The sequence below is a fragment of the Triticum aestivum genome, chromosome 5D, assembly GCF_018294505.1.
Source record: "Triticum aestivum cultivar Chinese Spring chromosome 5D, IWGSC CS RefSeq v2.1, whole genome shotgun sequence".
Lineage (NCBI taxonomy): Eukaryota > Viridiplantae > Streptophyta > Magnoliopsida > Poales > Poaceae > Triticum > Triticum aestivum.
In genome coordinates, this window is record NC_057808.1 from 54390333 (window position 1) to 54412135 (window position 21803).

The 21803-nt window shown below is 43.5% G+C and overlaps 1 protein-coding gene across 1 annotated transcript; it reads right to left on the reverse strand.

The window, feature by feature from the left end:
- Positions 1-14412: 14412 nt before the first annotated feature.
- On the reverse strand, positions 14413-18446 carry LOC123119406 (uncharacterized). Its single transcript, XM_044539210.1, has 3 exons — positions 17966-18446; positions 15083-17066; positions 14413-14727 (listed from the first exon to the last, which is right to left on the reverse strand). The coding sequence occupies exons 1-2, from the start codon at positions 18222-18224 to the stop codon at positions 16954-16956; spliced, it is 372 nt and encodes a 123-aa protein (XP_044395145.1). The 5' UTR covers positions 18225-18446; the 3' UTR covers positions 14413-14727; positions 15083-16953.
- Positions 18447-21803: the final 3357 nt, after the last annotated feature.

Genomic DNA, 21803 nt, shown 5'->3' on the forward strand with positions numbered 1-21803 from the left:
GAACACTGAGACCAAAAGGTCGAGCGTGAATCATATAGTAGATATGATCAATATAGTGATGTTCACCATTGAAAACTACTCCATCTCACGTGATGATCGGACATGGTTTAGTTGATTTGGATCACGTGATCACTTAGATGATTAGAGGGATGTCTATATAAGTGTGAGTTCTTAAGTAATATGATTAATTGAACTTTAATTTATCATGAACTTAGTACCTGATAGTATTTTGCATGTCTATGTTGTTGTAGATCAATGGCCCGTGCTGCTGTTCCTTTGAATTTTAATGCGTTCCTTGAGAAAGCTAAGTTGAAAGATGATGGTAGCAATTACACGGACTGCGTCCGTAACTTGAGGATTATCCTCATTGCTGCACAGAAGAATTACGTCCTGGAAGCACCGCTAGGTGCAAGACCCGCTGCAGGAGCAACACCGGACGTTGTGAACGTCTGGCAGAGCAAAACTGATGACTACTCTATAGTTCAGTGTGCCATGATGTACGGCTTAGAACCGGGACTTCAACGACGTTTTTAACGTCATGGAGCATATGAGATGTTCCAGGAGTTGAAGTTAATATTTCAAGCAAATGCCCGGATTGAGAGATATGAAGTCTCCAATAAGTTCTACATCTGCAAGATGGAGAAGAATAGTTCTGTCAGTGAACATATACTCAAAATGTCTGGGTATAACAATCACTTGATTCAACTGGGAGTTAATCTTCCTGATGATAGTGTTATTGACAGAATTCTTCAATCACTGCCACCAAGCTACAAGAGCTTCGTGATGAACTATAATATGCAAGGGATGAACAAGACAATTCCCGAGCTCTTCGCGATGCTAAAGGCTGCAGAGGTAGAAATCAAAAAGGAGCATCAAGTGTTGATGGTCAACAAGACCATCAGTTTCAAGGAAAAGGGTAAAGGGAAGAAGGGGAACTTCAAGAAGAACGGCAAGCAAGTTGCTGCTCAAGTGAAGAAGCCCAAGTCTGGACCTAAGCCTGAGACTGAGTGCTTCTACTGCAAAGGGACTGGTCACTGGAAGCGGAACTGCCCCAAGTATTTGGCGGATAAGAAGGATGGCAAGGTGAACAAAGGTATATGTGATATACATGTTATTGATGTGTACCTTACTAAATGCTCGCAGTAGTGCCTAGGTATTTGATACTTTTTCTATTGCTAATATTTGCAACTCGAAACAGGGACTATGGATTAAGCGAAGATTGGCTAAGGACGGGTGACGATGCGCGTAGGAAATGGTTCCAAAGTCGATGTGATTGCTGTCGGCACGCTACCTCTACATCTACCTTCGGGATTAGTTTTAGACCTGAATAATTGTTATTTGGTGCCAGCGTTGAGCATGAACATTATATCTGGATCTTGTTTGATGCGAGACGGTTATTCATTTAAATCTGAGAATAATGGTCGTTCTATTTATATGAGTAATATCTTTTATGATCATGCACCCTTGAAGAGTGGTCTATTTTTGTTGAATCTCGATAGTAGTGATACACATCTATAATACCTAAATAGTTCATTCCCACTACCTTATTTCTCTTAACATGCAACCTATCCACATGATCAAACACTTCCACGTCAGCAAATGTGCCATGTCAGCCAAAAAAATCAACAGATCATGTGATTAACTACCCATCTCCCGGTCACCGAAGCCGGATCGTTTCCTCTTCATCGGATCCATTACTCTGAAAACTCCCGAACCCCCGAAATTCACCACCACCAGCTTGATCCCCTAATCTCCACTCCTCTCTTCGATCCCCTGACCTCCTCATCTTTTCTTTGCCTCGTAATGCACCATGTCTTAGCAGTCGCCTGCTCCTGCTGCCTCCCGTGCAACGATGGATGTGTGGTTGACCACGACCTACCGATGCGCCACGCCCTGCTGGAGAAGTCGGCGGTGGTGCCACTTTTCGTGTGGACGGGAGGAGACCTGATCTGAATATGGGAAGCCATGTATGAAGATTTTTTGCCTCCGTAGATTGAAAGTTAAGTACATTAACCTTCCATCAAATTTCCATTCATTGATTCTACTATTGGTGTGCATGCTAATTTGTTTGGTGATAATCACTCAATAGCAATCGACAGTTCGGCACCATACCTCAACTCGCCACTACCGCATCCACCATGGCAACGGCCAACATCGGTTTTGAAGTTTGGGATTTGTATATTAGACAGCGACGGCGTCTTGCCATTCTTGCAACTTGGATCTTTTGGGTTTCTCTACTGGAGGGCCGAAGGCGATGCGCGAGTTTCTCAACAAGGCGAGGTTCCGGACATCCGGTGCTGTTTGTCCTCTTCTGATGCTCTATTATTTTATACAGCTGCAAAAATTTGCCTGATGCGAGTAGTGTCCAAAGGAATTTATGCATGCAAACATATTCATTGTTCCATGTCAAGAAGGAAGTTATTCCCATTGATTTTTAGTTTCCACGGGCCGTCCAGTAGCACCATCTGTAGGTCCCTATATCTCTTTCCCTCTCTCAATCCATTTTATTGAAGATCTTATTGTATACACAGGATATCATAAATTCCCTTGCTTCTTTCTTCAAATGGTGAAGTTGCTGTCTTTGTTCATCCTTCCGTGGGAAAGCTGGTAAATAAATTAATCCAATCAATTTTGAAGTGATGTGTTACTTGCTGCAGTCTAACTCTGAGTTTTTTTCGTAACGAAGATTACTTCCCACACACGCAACGATCTGAAGGTATATGCATATTTTTTGTTTATGTGGTAAGTCATATACATGTTTTACTTCTGATCATGATGGATCGCTTCCTTTTTTGCTGAATTCCACAATAATTTCATCTATACTTCACTCTGTATAAGTGTTCCATATTGATTTTAGGTAAAGAAAATGTTGTATGGATGCATAAATAGATTATTCTAGATTTCCATCTTCCATATGGTTGATGGCAGATCACTGAAACTGAATGGTGTTCCATAAATTATAAACTAGTTGTGGGGACTTAAATTATTAACATTATTGTCTTTTAAGACAAGGATTTAACTTTGTTGACATTCCTGGTCATTTTTATTTGCTAAGCCACACTGAAGAGTTTCGTGTGTAATGACTACCTAGGTACAACCGAGATTCAGAAAAAAAAAATCAATTAAAACCTACAGAGATGCTTGCTATCGATTCATCTAATTAATTTCCCCTGATATTCTGTTTGTGCAATGCCTAGATTTTATCCAACATTTTTGTGAACCACTGAGGAAAGTAATGCTATCTTCCACTCCATGAAACTCTTTCTTCTCTTCCCTTTTCAGGATCACACCCAAGAACTTACTGTTGTGTACTACTGAAGATGTTCGACGGAATTACTTTGTAAAAGGTCAGAAACATTTTTGTGAACCACTGAGGAAAGTAAATCTATCTTCCACTCCATGAAACTCTTTCTTCTATTCCCTTTTCAGGATCACACCCAAGAACTTACTGTTGTGTATTACTGAAGATGTTCGACGGAAATACTTTGTAAAAGGTCAGAAGTTTTTTTTTTTTGCCATTCATAATCTTCTTTGTTGTTCATCACATCTTCACTCTTATATTAGTTGTAATGCTAAATGCATCTTCTATGAATAACAGATGTATCTCGATGCTTACAGGTTTCTTTTGTCTTCATTATGTAGTTTCCTAATATACAACTTCCAAGTTGACAATTGCCCAGTCAATCATGGATGAGGATGTAAACGGAAATGACTATACATACTATGAGACATAAAAATCCAGTCAAGGTGCAGTCTTTCGGTTCTCTATTTCTCAGTACGTTTCACTTCTCAAGTACAAAGTCTCCTTCAGAGAATGGATGTAAACATGAGAATGAGGCTGCTATAGCTTTCTGCAAGTTTGGCACCATCTCCGTGGATTTTTTTCGTTATTTTCTTCTTCCAAGTTATGTTACCTTGAGAGAGATGAAGCTACGTATAAACTGTTGGAAATATGCCCTAGAGGCAATAATAAATGGTTATTATTATATTTCTTTGTTCATGATAATTGTCTATTATTGTTCATGCTATAATTGTGTTATCCGGAAATCGTAATACATGTGTGAATACATAGACCACAACGTGTCCCTAGTAAGCCTCTAGTTAACTAGCTCGTTGATCAACAGATAGTCATGGTTTCCTGACTATGGACATTGGATGTCATTGATAACGGGATCACATCATTAGGAGAATGATGTGATGGGCAAGACCCAATCCTAAGCATAGCATAAAAGATCGTGTAGTTTCGTTTGCTAGAGCTTTTCCAATGTCAAGTATCTTTTCCTTAGACCATGAGATCGTGCAACTCCCGGATACCGCAGGAGTGCTTTGGGTGTGCCAAACGTCACAACGTAACTGGGTGACTATAAAGGTGCACTACGGGTATCTCCGAAATTGTCTGTTGGGTTGGCACGGATCGAGACTGGGATTTGTCACTCCGTGTGACGGAGAGGTATCTCTGGGCCCACTCGGTAATGCATCATCATAATGAGCTCTATGTGACTAAGGCGTTAGTCACGGGATCATGCATTGCGGTACGAGTAAAGAGACTTGCCGGTAACGAGATTGAACAAGGTATTGGGATACCGACGATCGAATCTCGGGCAAGTAACATACCGATTGACAAAGGGAATTGCATACGGGATTGATTGAATCATCGACATCGTGGTTCATCCGATGAGATCATCGTGGAACATGTGGGAGCCAACATGGGTATCCAGATCCCGCTGTTGGTTATTGACCGGAGAGGCGTCTCGGTCATGTCTGCATGTCTCCCGAACCCGTAGGGTCTACACACTTAAGGTTCGGTGACGCTAGGGTTGTAGAGATATGTGTATGCGGAAACCCGAAAGTTGTTCGGAGTCCCGGATGAGATCCCGGACGTCACGAGGAGTTCCGGAATGGTCCGGAGGTGAAGAATTATATATAGGAAGTCAAGTTTCGGCCATCGGGAAAGTTTTGGGGGTTACCGGTATTGTACCGGGACCACCGGAAGGGTCCCGGGGGTCCACCGGGTGGGGCCACCTATCCCGGAGGGCCCCGTGGGCTGAAGTGGGAAGGGAACCAGCCCCTAGTGGGCTGGGCGCCCCCCCCCCATGGGCCTCGCCCCTGCGCCTAGGGTTGGAAACCCTAGGGTGGGGGGGCGCCCCACTTGCCTTGGGGGGCAAGGCACCCCCCTGGCCGCCGCCCCCCATCCAGATGGGATCCCTGGCCGGCGCCCCCCCCTCCCAGGGGGCATATATAAAGGGGGGGAGGGAGGGCAGCAAGAACACAGCCTTGGGCGCCTCCCTCCTCCCCTGCTACACCCCTCTCTCTCGTAGAAGCTCGGCGAAGACCTGCCGGCATCCCGCTACATCCACCACCACGCCGTCGTGCTGCTGGATCTCCATCAACCTCTCCTTCCCCCTTGCTGGATCAAGAAGGAGGAGACGTCGCTGCACCGTACGTGTGTTGAACGCGGAGGTGCCGTCCGTTCGGCACTTGGTCATCGGTGATTTGGATCACGGCGAGTACGACTCCGTCATCCACGTTCATTGGAACGCTTCCGCTCGCGATCTACAAGGGTATGTAGATGCACTCCTTTCCCCTCGTTGCTAGTATACTCCATAGATGCATCTTGGTGAGCGTAGGAAAATTTTAAAATTATGCTACGATTCCCAACAGTGGCATCATGAGCCAGGCCTATGCGTAGTTACTATGCACGAGTAGAACACAAAGCAGTTGTGGGCGTTGATGTTGCCAATTCTTCTTGCCGCTACTAGTCGTATCTTGTTTCGGCGGCATTGTAGGATGAAGCGGCCCGGACCGACCTTACACGTACGCTTACGTGAGACAGGTTCCACCGACTGACATGCACTAGTTGCATAAGGTGGCTAGCGGGTGTCTGTCTCTCCTACTTTAGTCGGAATGGATTCGATGAAAAGGGTCCTTATGAAGGGTAAATAGAAATTGGCAAATCACGTTGTGGTCATACGTAGATAAGAAACGTTCTTGCTAGAAACCTACAAACCACGTAAAAACTTGCAACAACAATTAGAGGACGTCTAACTTGTTTTTGCAGCATGTGTTATGTGATGTGATATGGCCAGAAGATGTGATGAATGATATATGTGATGTATGAGATTGATCATATTCTTGTAATAGGAATCACGACTTGCATGTCGATGAGTATGACAACCGGCAGGAGCCATAGGAGTTGTCTTTATTATTTTGTATGACCTGCGTGTCATTGAATAACGCCATGTAAATTACTTTACTTTGTTGCTAAACACGTTAGCCATAGAAGTAGAAGTAATCATTGGCGTGACGACTTCATGAAGACACAATGATGGAGATCATGATGATGGAGATCATGATGATGGAGATCATGGTGTCATGCCGGTGACGAAGATGATCATGGTGCCCCGAAGATGGAGATCAAAGGAGCATAATGATATTGGCCATATCATGTCACTATTTGATTGCATGTGATGTTTATCATGTTTTTGCATCTTATTGGTTAGAACGACGGTAGTAAGTAAGATGATCCCTTATAATAATTTCAAGAAAGTGTTCACCCTAACTGTGCACCGTTGCGAAGGTTCGTTGTTTCGAAGCACCACGTGATGATCGGGTGTGATAGATTCTAACGTTCGAATACAACGGGTGTTGACGAGCCTAGCATGTACAGACATGGCCTCGGAACACACGCAATACACTTAGGTTGACTTGACGAGCCTAGCATGTACAGACATGGCCTCGGAACACGGAGGACCGAAAGGTCGAGCATGAGTCGTATAGAAGATACGATCAACATGGAGATGTTCACCGATCTTGACTAGTCTGTCTCACGTGATGATCGGACACGGCCTAGTTAACTCGGATCATGTTTCACTTAGATGACTAGAGGGATGTCTATCTGAGTGGGAGTTCATTAAATAATTTGATTAGATGAACTTAATTATCATGAACTTAGTCTAAAATCTTTACACTATGTCTTGTAGATCAAATGGCCAACATTGTCCTCAATTTCAACGCGTTCCTAGAGAAAACCAAGCTGAAAGATGATGGCAGCAACTATACGGACTGGGTCCGGAACCTGAGGATCATCCTCATAGTAGCCAAGAAAGATTATGTCCTAGAAGCACCGCTAGGTGAAGCACCAATCCCAGAAAACCAAGACGTTATGAACGCTTGGCAGCAGCGTGCTGATGATTACTCCCTCGTTCAGTGCGGCATGCTTTACAGCTTAGAACCGGGTCTCCAAAAGCGTTTTGAGAAACATGGAGCATATGAGATGTTCGAGGAGCTGAAATTGGTTTTCCAAGCTCATGCCCGGGTCGAGAGATATGAAGTCTCCGACAAGTTCTTCAGCTGTAAAATGGAGGAAAATAGTTCTGTAAGTGAGCACATACTCAGAATGTCTGGGTTGCACAACCGCTTGACTCAGCTGGGAGTTAATCTCCCGGATGACGCGGTCATTGACAGAATCCTTCAGTCGCTTCCACCAAGCTACAAGAGCTTTGTGATGAACTTCAATATGCAGGGGATGGAAAAGACCATTCCTGAGATATATTCAATGCTGAAATCAGCGGAGGTGGAGATCAGAAAAGAACATCAAGTGTTGATGGTGAATAAAACCACTAAGTTCAAGAAGGACAAGGGTAAGAAGAACTTCAAGAAGGACGGCAAGGGAGTTGCCGCGCCCGGTAAGCCAGTTACTGGGAAGAAGTCGAAGAATGGACCCAAGCCTGAGACAGAGTGCTTTTATTGCAAGGGAAGTGGTCACTAGAAGCGAAACTGCCCCAAATACCTAGCGGACAAGAAGGCCGGCAACACCAAAGGTATATGTGATATACATGTAATTGATGTGTACCTTACCAGTACTCGTAGTAGCTCCTGGGTATTTGATACCGGTGCGGTTGCTCATATTTGTAACTCAAAACAGGAACTACGGAATAAACGGAGACTGGCGAAGGACGAGGTGACGATGCGCGTCGGGAATGGTTCCAAGGTCGATGTGATCGCCGTCGGCACGCTACCTCTGCATCTACCTATGGGATTAGTTTTAAACCTCAATAATTGTTATTTAGTGCCAGCTTTGAGCATGAACATTGTATCTGGATCTCGTTTAATTCGAGATGGCTACTCATTTAAATCCGAGAATAATGGTTGTTCTATTTATTTGAGAGATATATTTTATGGTCATGCCCCGCTGGTCAATGGTTTATTCTTGATGAATCTCGAACGTGATGTTACACATGTTCATAGTGTGAATACCAAAAGATGTAAAGTTGATAACGATAGTCCCACATACTTGTGGCACTGCCGCCTTGGTCACATTGGTGTAAAGCGCATGAAGAAGCTCCATGCAGATGGACTTTTGGAGTCTCTTGATTACGAATCATTTGACACGTGCGAACCATGCCTCATGGGTAAGATGACCAAGACTCCGTTCGCCGGAACAATGGAGCGAGCAACCAACTTATTGGAAATCATACATACCGATGTGTGCGGTCCAATGAGTGTTGAGGCTCGCGGAGGATATCGTTATGTTCTCACTCTCACTGATGACTTAAGTAGATATGGGTATGTCTACCTAATGAAACACAAGTCTGAAACCTTTGAAAAGTTCAAGGAATTTCAGAGTGAGGTCGAGAATCAACGTGACAGGAGAATAAAATTCTTACGATCAGATCGTGGTGGAGAATATTTAAGTCACGAGTTTGGTGCACACTTAAGGAAATGTGGAATAGTTTCACAACTCACGCCGCCTGGAACACCTCAGAGAAACGGTGTGTCCGAACGTCGTAATCGCACTCTATTGGATATGGTGCGATCTATGATGTCTCTTACCGATTTACCGCTCTCATTTTGGGGCTATGCTTTAGAGACTGCCGCATTCACTTTAAATAGGGCTCCGTCGAAATCCGTTGAGACGACACCGTATGAATTATGGTTTGGGAAGAAACCTAAGCTGTCGTTTCTAAAAGTTTGGGGATGCGATGCTTACGTCAAGAAACTTCAACCTGAAAAGCTCGAACCCAAGTCGGAAAAATGCGTCTTCATAGGATACCCTAAGGAAACGATTGGGTATACCTTCTACCTCAGATCCGAAGGCAAGATCTTCGTTGCCAAGAACGGGTCCTTTCTGGAGGAGTTTCTCTCGAAAGAATTGAGTGGGAGGAAAGTGGAACTTGATGAGGTGATAGTCACCCCTTCCGAACCGGAAAGTAGCGCAGCGCGGGAAAATGTTCCTGTGATGCCTACACCGACTGGGGAGGAAGTTAATGATGATGATCATGAAGCTTCGGATCAAGTTACTGAACTTCGTAGGTCCACAAGGACACGTTCCGCACCAGAGTGGTACGGCAACCCTGTCCTGGAAATCATGTTGTTAGACAACGGTGAACCTTCGAACTATGAAGAAGCGATGGCGGGCCCGGATTCCGACAAATGGCTAGAAGCCATGAAATCCGAGATAGGATCCATGTATGAAAACGAAGTATGGACTTTGACTGACTTGCCCGATGATCGGCGAGCCATAGAAAACAAATGGATCTTTAAGAAGAAGACGGACGCGGATGGTAATGTGACCATCTACAAAGCTCGACTTGTCGCTAAGGGTTATCGACAAGTTCAAGGGGTTGACTACGATGAGACTTTCTCACCCGTAGCGAAGTTGAAGTCCGTCCGAATCATGTTAGCAATTGCCGCAGATGGACGTCAAAACAGCATTCCTTAACGGCTTCCTTAAGGAAGAGTTGTATATGATGCAGCCGGAAGGTTTTGTCGATCCTAAGAATGCTAACAAAGTGTGCAAGCTCCAGCGCTCAATCTATGGGCTGGTGCAAGCATCTCGGAGTTGGAACATTCGCTTTGATGAGATGATCAAAGCGTTTGGGTTTACACAGACTTATGGAGAAGCCTGTGTTTACAAGAAAGTGAGTGGGAGCTCTGTAGCATTTCTCATATTATATGTGGATGACATACTATTGATGGGAAATGATATAGAATTCTTGGAAAGTATTAAGGCCTATTTGAATAAGTGTTTTTCAATGAAGGACCTTGGAGAAGCTGCTTATATATTAGGCATCAAGATCTATAGGGATAGATCAAGACGCCTCATTGGTCTTTCACAGAGTACATACCTTGACAAGATATTGAAGAAGTTCAATATGGATCAGTCCAAGAAGGGGTTCTTGCCTGTATTGCAAGGTTTGCAATTGAGCACGGCTCAATGCCCGACCACGGCAGAAGATATAGAAGAGATGAGTGTCATCCCCTATGCCTCGGCCATAGGGTCTATTATGTATGCCATGCTGTGTACCAGACCTGATTTAAACCTTGTCGTAAGTTTGGTAGGAAGGTACCAAAGTAATCCCGGCATGGAACACTGGACAGCGGTCAAGAATATCCTGAAGTACCTGAAGAGGACTAAGGATATGTTTCTCGTTTATGGAGGTGACGAAGAGCTCGTCGTAAAGGGTTACGTCGACGCTAGCTTCGACACAGATCTGGATGACTCAAAGTCACAAACCGGATACGTGTATATTTTGAATGGAGGAGCAGTAAGCTGGTGCAGTTGCAAGCAAAGCGTCGTGGCGGGATCTACATGTGAAGCGGAGTACATGGCAGCCTCGGAGGCAGCACAGGAAGCAGTCTGGATGAAGGAGTTCATTACCGACCTAGGGGTGATTCCCAATGCGTCGGGCCCGATGACTCTCTTCTGTGACAACACTGGAGCTATTGCCCTTGCAAAGGAGCCCAGGTTTCATAGGAAGACTAGGCATATCAAGCGTCGCTTCAACTCCATTCGTGAAAGTGTTCAAAATGGAGACATAGATATTTGTAAAGTACATACGGACCTGAATGTAGCAGATCCGTTGACTAAACCTCTCCCTAGGGCAAAACATGATCAACACCAGGACGCAATGGGTGTTCGATTCATCACAATGTAACTAGATTATTGACTCTAGTGCAAGTGGGAGACTGTTGGAAATATGCCCTAGAGGCAATAATAAATGGTTATTATTATATTTCTTTGTTCATGGTAATTGTCTATTATTCATGCTATAATTGTATTGTCCGGAAATCGTAATACATGTGTGAATACATAGACCACAACGTGTCCCTAGTAAGCCTCTAGTTGACTAGCTCGTTGATCAACAGATAGTCATGGTTTCCTGACTATGGACATTGGATGTCATTGATAACGGGATCACATCATTAGGAGAATGATGTGATGGACAAGACCCAATCCCAAGCATAGCATAAAAGATCGTGTAGTTTCGTTTGCTAGAGCTTTTCCAATGTCAAGTATCTTTTCCTTAGACCATGAGATCGTGCAACTCCCGGATACCGTAGGAGTGCTTTGGGTGTGCCAAACGTCACAACGTAACTGGGTGACTATAAAGGTGCACTACGGGTATCTCCAAAAGTGTCTGTTGGGTTGGCACGGATCGAGACTGGGATTTGTCACTCCGTGTGACGGAGAGGTATCTCTGGGCCCACTCGGTAATGCATCATCATAATGAGCTCAATGTTACTAAGGCGTTAGTCACGGGATCATGCATTGCGGTACGAGTAAAGAGACTTGCCGGTAACGAGATTGAACAAGGTATTGGGATACCGACGATTGAATCTCGGGCAAGTAACATACCGATTGACAAAGGGAATTGCATACGGATTGATTGAATCCTCGACACCGTGGTTCATCCGATGAGATTATCGTGGAACATGTGGGAGCCAACATGGGTATCCAGATCCCGCTGTTGGTTATTGACCGGAGAGGCGTCTCGGTCATGTCTGCATGTCTCCCGAACCCGTAGGGTCTACACACTTAAGGTCCGGTGACGCTAGGGTTGTAGAGATATATGTTTGCGGAAACCCGAAAGTTGTTCGGAGTCCCGGATGAGATCCCGGACGTCACGAGAGGTTCCGGAATGGTCCAGAGGTGAAGAATTATATATAGGAAGTCCAGTTTCGGCCACCGGGAAAGTTTCGGGGGTTACCGGTATTGTACCGGGACCACCGGAAGGGTCCCGGGGGTCCACCGGGTGGGGCCACCTATCCCGGAGGGCCCCATGGGCTGAAAGTGGAAGGGAACCAGCCCTTAGTGGGCTGGGGCGCCCCCCTTGGGCCTAGGGTTGGGAACCCTAGGGGGGAGCTTCCCCCTTGCCTTGGGGGGCAAGGCACCCCTTCCCCCCACTTGGCCGCCGCCCCCCCCCTTTGGATCTGATCTCCAGGGCCGGCCCCCCAGGGGGCCTATATAAAGGGGGGAGGGAGGGCAGCAACCTACAGCCTTGGGCGCCTCCCTCCTCCCCTGCAACACCTCTCTCTCTCGCAGAAGCTCGGCGAAGCCCTGCCGGAGAACCGCTACATCCACCACCACGCCGTCGTGCTGTTGGATCTCCATCAACCTCTCGTCCCCCTTGCTGGATCAATAAGGAGGAGACGTCGCTGCACCGTACGTGTGTTGAACGCGGAGGTGCCGTCCGTTCGGCACTCGGTCATCGGTGATTTGGATCACGGCGAGTACGACTCCGTCATCCACGTTCATTGGAACGCTTCCGCTCGCGATCTACAAGGGTATGTAGATGCACTCCCTTCCCCTCGTTGCTAGTATACTCCATAGATGCATCTTGGTGAACGTAGGAAAATTTTAAAATTATGCTACGATTCCCAACAGTTAATCACATAGCGATGTGAACTAGATTATTGACTCTAGTAAACCCTTTGGGTGTTGGTCACATGACGATGTGAACTATGGGTGTTAATCACATGGTGATGTGAACTATTGGTGTTAAATCACATGGCGATGTGAACTAGATTATTGACTCTAGTGCAAGTGGGAGACTGAAGGAAATATGCCCTAGAGGCAATAATAAAGTTATTATTTATTTCCTTATTTCATGATAAATGTTTATTATTCATGCTAGAATTTTATTAACCGAAAACTTAGTACATGTGTGAATACATAGACAAACAGAGTGTCACTAGTATGCCTCTACTTGAGTAGCTCGTTAATCAAAGATGGTTAAGTTTCCTAGCCATAGACATGAGTTGTCATTTGATGAACGGGATCACATCATTAGAGAATGATGTGATTGACTTGACCCATTCCGTTAGCTTAGCACTTAGTCGTTTAGTATGTTGCTATTGCTTTCTTCATTACTTATACATGTTCCTATGACTATGAGTTTATGCAACTCCCGAATACCGGAGGAACACTTTGTGTGCTATCAAACGTCACAATGTAACTGGGTGATTATAAAGATGCTCTACAGGTGTCTCCGATGGTGTTTGTTGAGTTGGCATAGATCGAGATTTGGATTTGTCACTCCGATTGTCGAAGAGGTATCTCTGGGCCCTCTCGGTAATGTACATCACTATAAGCCTTGCAAACAATGTGACTAATGAGTTAGTTGCGGGATGATGCATTACGGAATGAGTAAAGAGACTTGTCGGTAACGAGATTGAACTAGGTATTGAGATACCAACGATCGAATCTCGGACAAGTAACATACCGATGACAAAGGGAACAACGTATGTTGTTATGCGGTTTGTTCGATAAAGATCTTCGTAGAATATGTGGGAGCCAATATGAACATCCAGGTTCCGCTATTGGTTATTGACCGGAGACGTGTCTCGGTCATGTCTACACACTACAAGAAATACGTCAACTTGCGACCATCACTATTGGTCGCTGAAAGGTCATTGTTTTTCATTTGCGACCTTTTTGTGACCAAAAACAGATGGGCAAAAGCTGACGGTCGTAAACTAAAATTCACGACCTTCTTTGTGATATGTAAAAGTTTGTTGGTTCTTTGACCAAATTTTTGGTCACTAGCAGCCTCCCCAGGCCACGTAGGATCCAGCGTGGCCAGCTGACGTGGATAAGAATCAGCCCGGTCCAGTTCAGTGTCTATATGGGCCGAGCCCATTAATTCAGCCTTTTTAATATACTCCCTCCGTTCCTTGATATAAGGTATATAGTTTTTTGAGAAAAAATCCAAAATATAAGGTGTATTGCGTTGCACCACTCGCTTGGATAATTTTTTTAGGGATTTGATTACATTTCCTTATATCAAGCAAACTCCTCAATTTTCTCATGTCAATTAGTCAGTTGTAATCTCGCCCAGAACTTGTGAAATTTTCCCTCCACGTGTGTTCTTTAATTTCCGTGCCAAAAACTATACACCCTATATTTAGGAACAGAGGAAGTATATTTTTTCTGTTAATTTTCGCTAGCTACATGGGCCTGTCCCAACAATTTGGCCTTTCAATTTTCTAGGCCATGGCCCTTTTGTGGACCATTTCGTTAAGCCTTTTTGTTCAGGTTTTTCAGAAATAAATAATGTTCCAGTCCCCTATTATTTGGGCCATAGCCTTTTTAGAGCCCATATATTATTTGGTCGAATAGAACATTTGGTCTTTTTATTCACTGATTTCCAATTTACACATTTGAACAGCAAACACTCAATAATTCTCTTGACTAAATGATTAAATTCAGAAATCATTCAGCCAAATACACAACAGCACATACAAGTCCGCACGTCCAACATCAACTAAAACAAGCAAAAACAAATACACAAGCACGATACACAAGCACATACAAGTGTGCTTACAAGCAAAAACAGATACACAAGCACCAAAACATGGTGCAACATCAACTAAAACTGTGGTGCGCATCTCCATGCCTCTTCCGATCTTCCGTCACAGCAACAGCAGCCCAAACAACATTAGATCCTGATCCAGATCACCAAAAAGAAACATTATTAAATGTTTAGAGACAATGCCATCAACATGAGGCGGTAATCCAACTTAACACTTTGTCAACATATTTTACATATGCAAATAACTAATTAAGCTTATACTGTATAAGTTTAAGATCCAAATGCAATGTGAAATTGAATTGCCAAATAGTAGCATGGTACATTGGTACAAGTGCAGGTCGTACAATGAGCGTCACCGTAACAGATTCACCTGAAGAAAAATACTACTCTACTACCACTACCATCGATTCAACTGACAGGATCTAACAATACTAGTGAGCGCACAGAGACTAACATCACAAGGCAGGAGAGATAGAGGGAACAGGGACCTGATGATGATAGTGTCGACGATGATCGGATTGGGTTAGCATCATTGAGGAGGTGGATGATTTACACACATTTGTCATCCAAAGTAAACTCCTGCATGATTAAAAAAACTACATCAAAACTTCTTCCAGTCAATCAAACAATAAAGATCAGTGTGGGTTATATAGAAGAGAAGAGATCGGTGTCCCTAGGAAGCACAACAAATGCTAAAAATCGTAACTAGACAATTAATAATTGTATCCTTTTGTACAAGCACATACGAATAGATAACATTTTTGGTACAACAGAGCAACTCCATATGAGGAGGAAAAGGGTTGTGTGATGAAAAGCTTACAAACTTGACAATCTCGCCACATTGTAAACCAGATATTAGTATGAGGAAGAAATAATAATCTCTCGCCACGATCGACTCTTGTAACTACTGTACGCAGCTCTATATGTACCATGTACTGAACACTAAGGACTTAACATGACACAACAGACACCAGCTACAAATCCCAGGCAATATCTACTAGCACAGTTAACCAGAACAATTACAAACAGAGTAGGAAATCATGAATGTGTAAATGCATGAATGGTTCTTTAGATCAACTTTAAAGCTAGCAGCAAGCATGTTTAGACAACTTAACAACATTAGTAATACTACTTCAGATTTGGACTAGTAGAAGGCCAGGCAGAATTCTGAGAACTTTATTGAATTCATTCAATAGAGGATAGCACAAACAAAAAACAAACTGTCAAAATGAGTCTTTGTTCTTAACAGTACAGAGCAATCATGACTGGAATTGTAGATGTTCTGTCGGTTATACTATATTAAACTGAGCCAATTATTGTAGGTGAAAGTAATGCTCCTAGTATATCATCATCATTAACATCAAACAATTCTGAATGTAATCAGAGGAAGCACAGCCCAATCATGTGCAATCAACTCATAATAGAAGGGTACAGATGATATCCAAATACAAGAACTTGTTTACTCCTGCAGATTTGCTTGCATGTTCAGAATCTGCAAATATTCAGAAGCATGTTCAATATACTTACTAAAAAATACTGTTAAATGTTGACAAGTTCAATCTTGTTAAATACTCCAAGCAAAATTACTCCACACATGTACAGTTCAATCTTGTTAAATACTCTAAGAAAAATTACTGGAGTACTGGAGTACTACAAGTTAAATGTAATCCAAGCACATTGAGAAGTTAACAGTAGTGCTGCTAACTTGGAGTAGCTTTGACTATGTGCAAAGCAAGATGGAGGGTCTAGCTTACTGCTGCTACTCCACATATCAAATTTTACTTAACAGAGCAAGATGGAGTAACCCAAAAAAATTAACAGAGCAAGCAAATGTACTCCAAATGGCAGTTCACCAGAGATTTTCAAGTTAAAAATACTCCCAGGGGTAAACAACAATGACATGGACGAAGTAAAGGATGGATGTTGTAAATTAATCCAGTAATTCTTTTTTGTTCTCATATTTTTCACCCTCGAGACACTGCCTAGAGCGCTTACAAGATGACAAAGTTAATTTTGCATAACACATATGGATTCTTATCTTCTTCAGTAAGAGGGGCACATTTACAGCTAAGCACGATGAAAGGGACCATCCAATTAAATTCCATTCTTATCTTCTTCAGTAAGGACAGGCAAAACATCCCAGCATATCTCAAGTCGATGAATTATTCTAGCAATAACCAAATTGGAAACATCCCTCGTTGTTCCATTTAACCATGCTACAAGACAGTAGAAGAATCACTCTTGGTGAATCAAATCATAACAAATCGAGCAATAGATACAAGAGGCACATCAGGCCTAGCCATTTTCGTTTCAGTAATTTAGAAAGAGGGGCGATGGGGCACAAAACCTTGAGGCCCTGTTATGGGGTTGTGTCTGATGAAGGTTGCCCTTTGGGGCGGCAGCTGCAGCTCCGCCAGATGCAGCAGCAGCACCTCCAACCGGCACAGCGGTGGCGGCAGCAAAAATGGTCACCTGTGTGACATTTCAGATCATCATTACAGAATTTTATTTATTTATTCAAGACACAAGCAGCAAAGATAGTGTCTACCTTCGCATATAGAACCGAGCATAGATTTACAGCACATTAATGATTCAAGTAGTTCAAGACTTAATTAATTTTTCAACAAGAGGGTAAGAGATATGGAACAAAAATGGACAAAAGGTGCCTATTGAGTGAGAGCAAGCAATATAAAGGGGCACAACTGTGTGAAACTGTTATCAGTATTGTTTCAAAGTTTATTGTGGCATATTTTTCATGATCAGCATGACTTCTTATAAATAATAACCAATAGTACTGCCGCCAGATGAGCTGCTTATACATAACGATAAGTCAACTAATAGCTACGTATAGATGATGATAGGCCATCTAATGTCTCAGTATTTCCCAAAATAATTGAGCTCAGGTTCAACATGGGATCAGCATATATATACCAAGACTTGGTGCGAGAGTATGGCATACAAGCGAGACGACATCACACTATTTTTGGCAATAGCAATGTGCCGTCTGATCCCACTAATGATTCCCAAATCCTAAAAATAGCAGTCACCCGTGAACCAGCAAGTCAACCTAGCACCTAAGATTCCAGTATCTGGACTAGCAGCACAATCTGCAAGAGCCAACTATATCAAGAGACATACTACCGAGTACTGACATACCACCAACTTGCTACGAAAGAAAGAATACATCTAAAAAGTCCTACCTAACGAGAACCTGCACCAAAATCTAGTTCTAGTCAGATTACGCAAGTACTGACATTTCACAAACGGCGTCGCTCTGGTGCTTGACGACTCTAGACAGCGCGGGGTAGCTAAGTCCAGGGAACGAACGCGAGCATGCGCAATTACGAAGGGAATGGATCCACGGGTTATACCTCGGGTGCCGTCGCGGAAGGCCTTGGCGACGCGCTTGGGCGTCCTGCGCAGCCCCTCTCGGCGGTCGTCCTCGCCGAGCCCCGCCAGCAGCGCGCGCACCGTCTTGGCGCGGTAGGGCCCGTAGAGGTACTTGGCGTGGAAGTCGTAGAGGAAGAGCGCGGCGCTGCGCCTGATCCGGGAGACGGCGTCCAGCTTCCCCCACGGTAGGCCCAGCACCCTGTACCTGAAGCACTCGGGCCTGGTCTCGCCGCTCCACATGAAGATGTACCCCGCCGGCAGCGGCCGGGCGTCGTCTTCAGGGTGGTCCGCCGCCGGCTGAGGCCCCGGGCTCTTGCGCGCCGGAGGGGGGAGGCGTCCGTCGCCATGGACACGGAGGCGGAGCGGGGGAGAGCGGCCTAGGGCTTTGGATCTCCATCTGGATCGGGGAGACGAGGTGGATGGCGGCACGATGCCGGATGGCGAGGGGAGTGAAGGGATCGGGGTGGGTGGGTGGGAGACGAGGGCAGGGGATGGATAGATGGTGGGCAGGGCCCGAAATCACTGTTTTCACCTTGTCAGAAAACCATAGCACAAAATGAACTCGGAACAAAATTATTTCACGATCTGACCCTTTTAACAACGTCATAGCCCGTGGCTTTTCATCCCCACATAAAAACGCCGAGTCAGCTCACGTTACTGCCATGGCCCCACTCGCTGACGTGGCAGGTTCGAAACGCCAAGCCAGATTGCAGCTTTGGCGTTTCTGGCCAGGCTGAAAACGCCGATGGCCATGGCGTTGCTACACTTGATATAGTACGTAGTACAACGTCCTCGGTGCCACTAGCTTCACTGTTGGTGTGGATATATAGTGAGACGTCCAGTCGATTCAGGAGGAATAATCACGCAGCCAGATGCATGTGTGCGCGCCGTGCAAATGCATGGCCCTGTCTCCCTACGCGTAGTGCTAAGCACACCACATGCATGGTGCATGCACGCATGCTGCTGCCAGGTGGTTAATTAATCGGAAACAGTTTAAAAGCAAGTCATCATTGGTTGCTAAACATACCAGCAGCATGGCCTTGTCATGTCGTCCCTCATACTCACGTCGATCGTGCATGCAGTGGTCAGTGGTCTGACCGACCCGCCAATTCAGGCAGGCAAGCACCACTAGTGGCATGCATGCCGTGCTGCTCTGAAGCTACAAGCAGGCGACGCATCATGAAAACGCCAAAGCTCCTGGCGTTGCTGTCCAGGGCAGAAACGCCAAAGCCCTCTGGCGTTTCTCACGTGGTCCGCAACGCAAGCTACCTCGGCGCTTCTTCTTTGGACAGGAACGCTAGCTAGCTTGACGTTTTCATTTTGGTCAAAAACGCCGCGGGCTATAGCGTTGCTAAAAGGGTCAGATCGTGAAATACTTTCATGTCGAGTTCAATTTGTGACAAAGTTTGCTAAAAGGGTCAGAATAGTGATTTCGGCCGTGGGCAGGGGATGGATGGATGGCCGCCATGTCATCGATCCGGGTCAGAGCTAGTTCCACCAATGAGAATAAAGCACAACCAATTGTGTTTTCATTTTTGTTTTTCATCTACTTTTTTCACATTAATAGGTACTAAAGTCAAATGCCCAATGTTATGGCAGCCTAAAGTCAAATGCCCAATGAGTGAAAAACAATGTTGCCTAAGGAAATTTTTATTTTCTTTGCACGGAAATTTCATTTTCCATTTTCCGAGTGCCCAAAATGAGTTTTTTTGTGAAGGACCTACCATATATTTGTTGCAAAACTGGACCAAATCAATTTTCTAAAATATTAGGCCATGTTTAATGCACAATTGACAAAATATTTGGGTGCCAAAAGTTTTAATCCACCTCTCGTGAAAAAGACAACTTTCCGCCGATTCAGTAGGAAGCGGGTCAAGTTTGAACTGCAGCTGCCTCATAGTTTGCTCTTTATTTTTTCCAAAAATCAATTTTAGGTACATAAATATATATTTAATCATATAAATACCAAAAGTTTGGCAAGATTCAACAACTAGCTAGGAACGATCATGCCCGCTGTTTTAACCGCATTTTGAAACGGGTATGAAAAATTCAAAAAAATCAAAAAAATAGAAAACCTTCGCATTGTGTCATTATATGTGACAAAGTTACCAGGAAAAATAATAAACTTCTAATATTGTAATTATTTAAAAAAAAGTGTTCTCGGAACTGAGCTATCATGTGTGAAGATTCATGGCTTTCAAGCCAAACGATCAATCTTATGGCCACATTCATGGCATAGTTTGTTAAAATGATCTATTGTTGTGCACAAGGGGCATCTTGGAGTGGCAAACAATGTTGCTTAAGAAAGTTTTCATTTTCATTGGACGGAAATTTCAAAAAAAAAATCGAGTGCCCAAATTGAGTTTTTTTGTAAAGAATCTACCATATATTTGTTGCAAAATTGTACCAAATTAATTATCCTGAATACTAGAAAATATTTAATGCAAAATTGACAAAAAATTTGGGTGTCAAAAGTTTCGATCCACCTCTCGTGAAAAAGACAAATTTCCGCCAATTCAGTTGGAAGTGGGTCAAATTTGAACTACAACTACCTCGTAGTTTGCTCTTTATTTTCTTCAAAAATCATTTTTAGGTACATAAGTATCTATTTAATAAGAGAAACACCAAAAGTTTTCCAAGATTCAACCACTAGATAGGAACGGTCATGCCCGCCGTTTTGACCGCATTTTGAAACGGGCATGAAAAATTCAAAAAAATAAAAAATTTGGAAAACCTTCGCATTGTGTCATTATATGTGGCCAAGTTACTAGGAAAAATAATAAACTTGTAATACGACAATTATTTTAAAAAAATGTTCTCAGAAACGAGCTATCATGTGTGGAGATCAATGACTTTCAAACCAAATGATCAATCTTATGGCCACATTCATGGCATAGTATTTTCAAATGATCTCATATTGTGCACAAGGATGCATCTTGGAATGGCAAACAATGTTGCCTAAGGAAGTTTTCATTTTCTTTGGACAAAAAAATCATTTTCCATTTTTCGAGCGCCCAAAATAAGGTTTTTTTGTGAAGAACCTACCAAATAATTGTTGCAGAATTGGACCAAATCAATTTATAAAATACTAGGCCATATTTAACGCGCTGACCTGACGGTTGGGTGTCAAAAGTTTTTATCCACCTCTCGTGAAAAAGATAAATTTTGGCCGATTTAGTAGGAAGCGGGTCAAATTTGAACTGCAGTTGCCTTATAGTTTGCTCTTTATTTTTTCCAAAAATCATTTCTAGGTACATAAGTATCTATTTAATCGCAGAAACATCAAAAGTTTTCCAAGATTCAACCACTAGATAGGAACGGTCATGCCCGCCGTTTTGACCGCATTTTGAAACGGGCATGAAAAAATAAAATAAAAACCAAAAAATTGAAAAACCTTCGCATTGTGTCATTATATGTGGCCAAGTTACCAGAAAAAATAATAAACTTGTAATACGGCAATTATTTTAAAAAAGTGTTCTCAGAAACGAGCTATCATGTGTGGAGATCAATGGCTTTCAAGCGAAATGATCAATCTTATGGCCACATTCATGGCATAGTTTGTTCAAATGATCTCATATTGTGCACAAGGGTGCATCTTGGAATGGCAAACAATGTTGCCTAAGGAAGTTTTCATTTTCTTTGGACAAAAAAAACCATTTTCCATTTTTCGAGCGCCCAAAATGAGGTTTTTTTGTGAAGAACCTACCAAATAATTGTTGCAGAACTGGACCAAATAAATTTCTAAAATACTAGGCCATATTTAATGCACAATTGACCAAACGGTTGGGTGTCAAAAGCTTTTATCCACCTCTCGTGAAA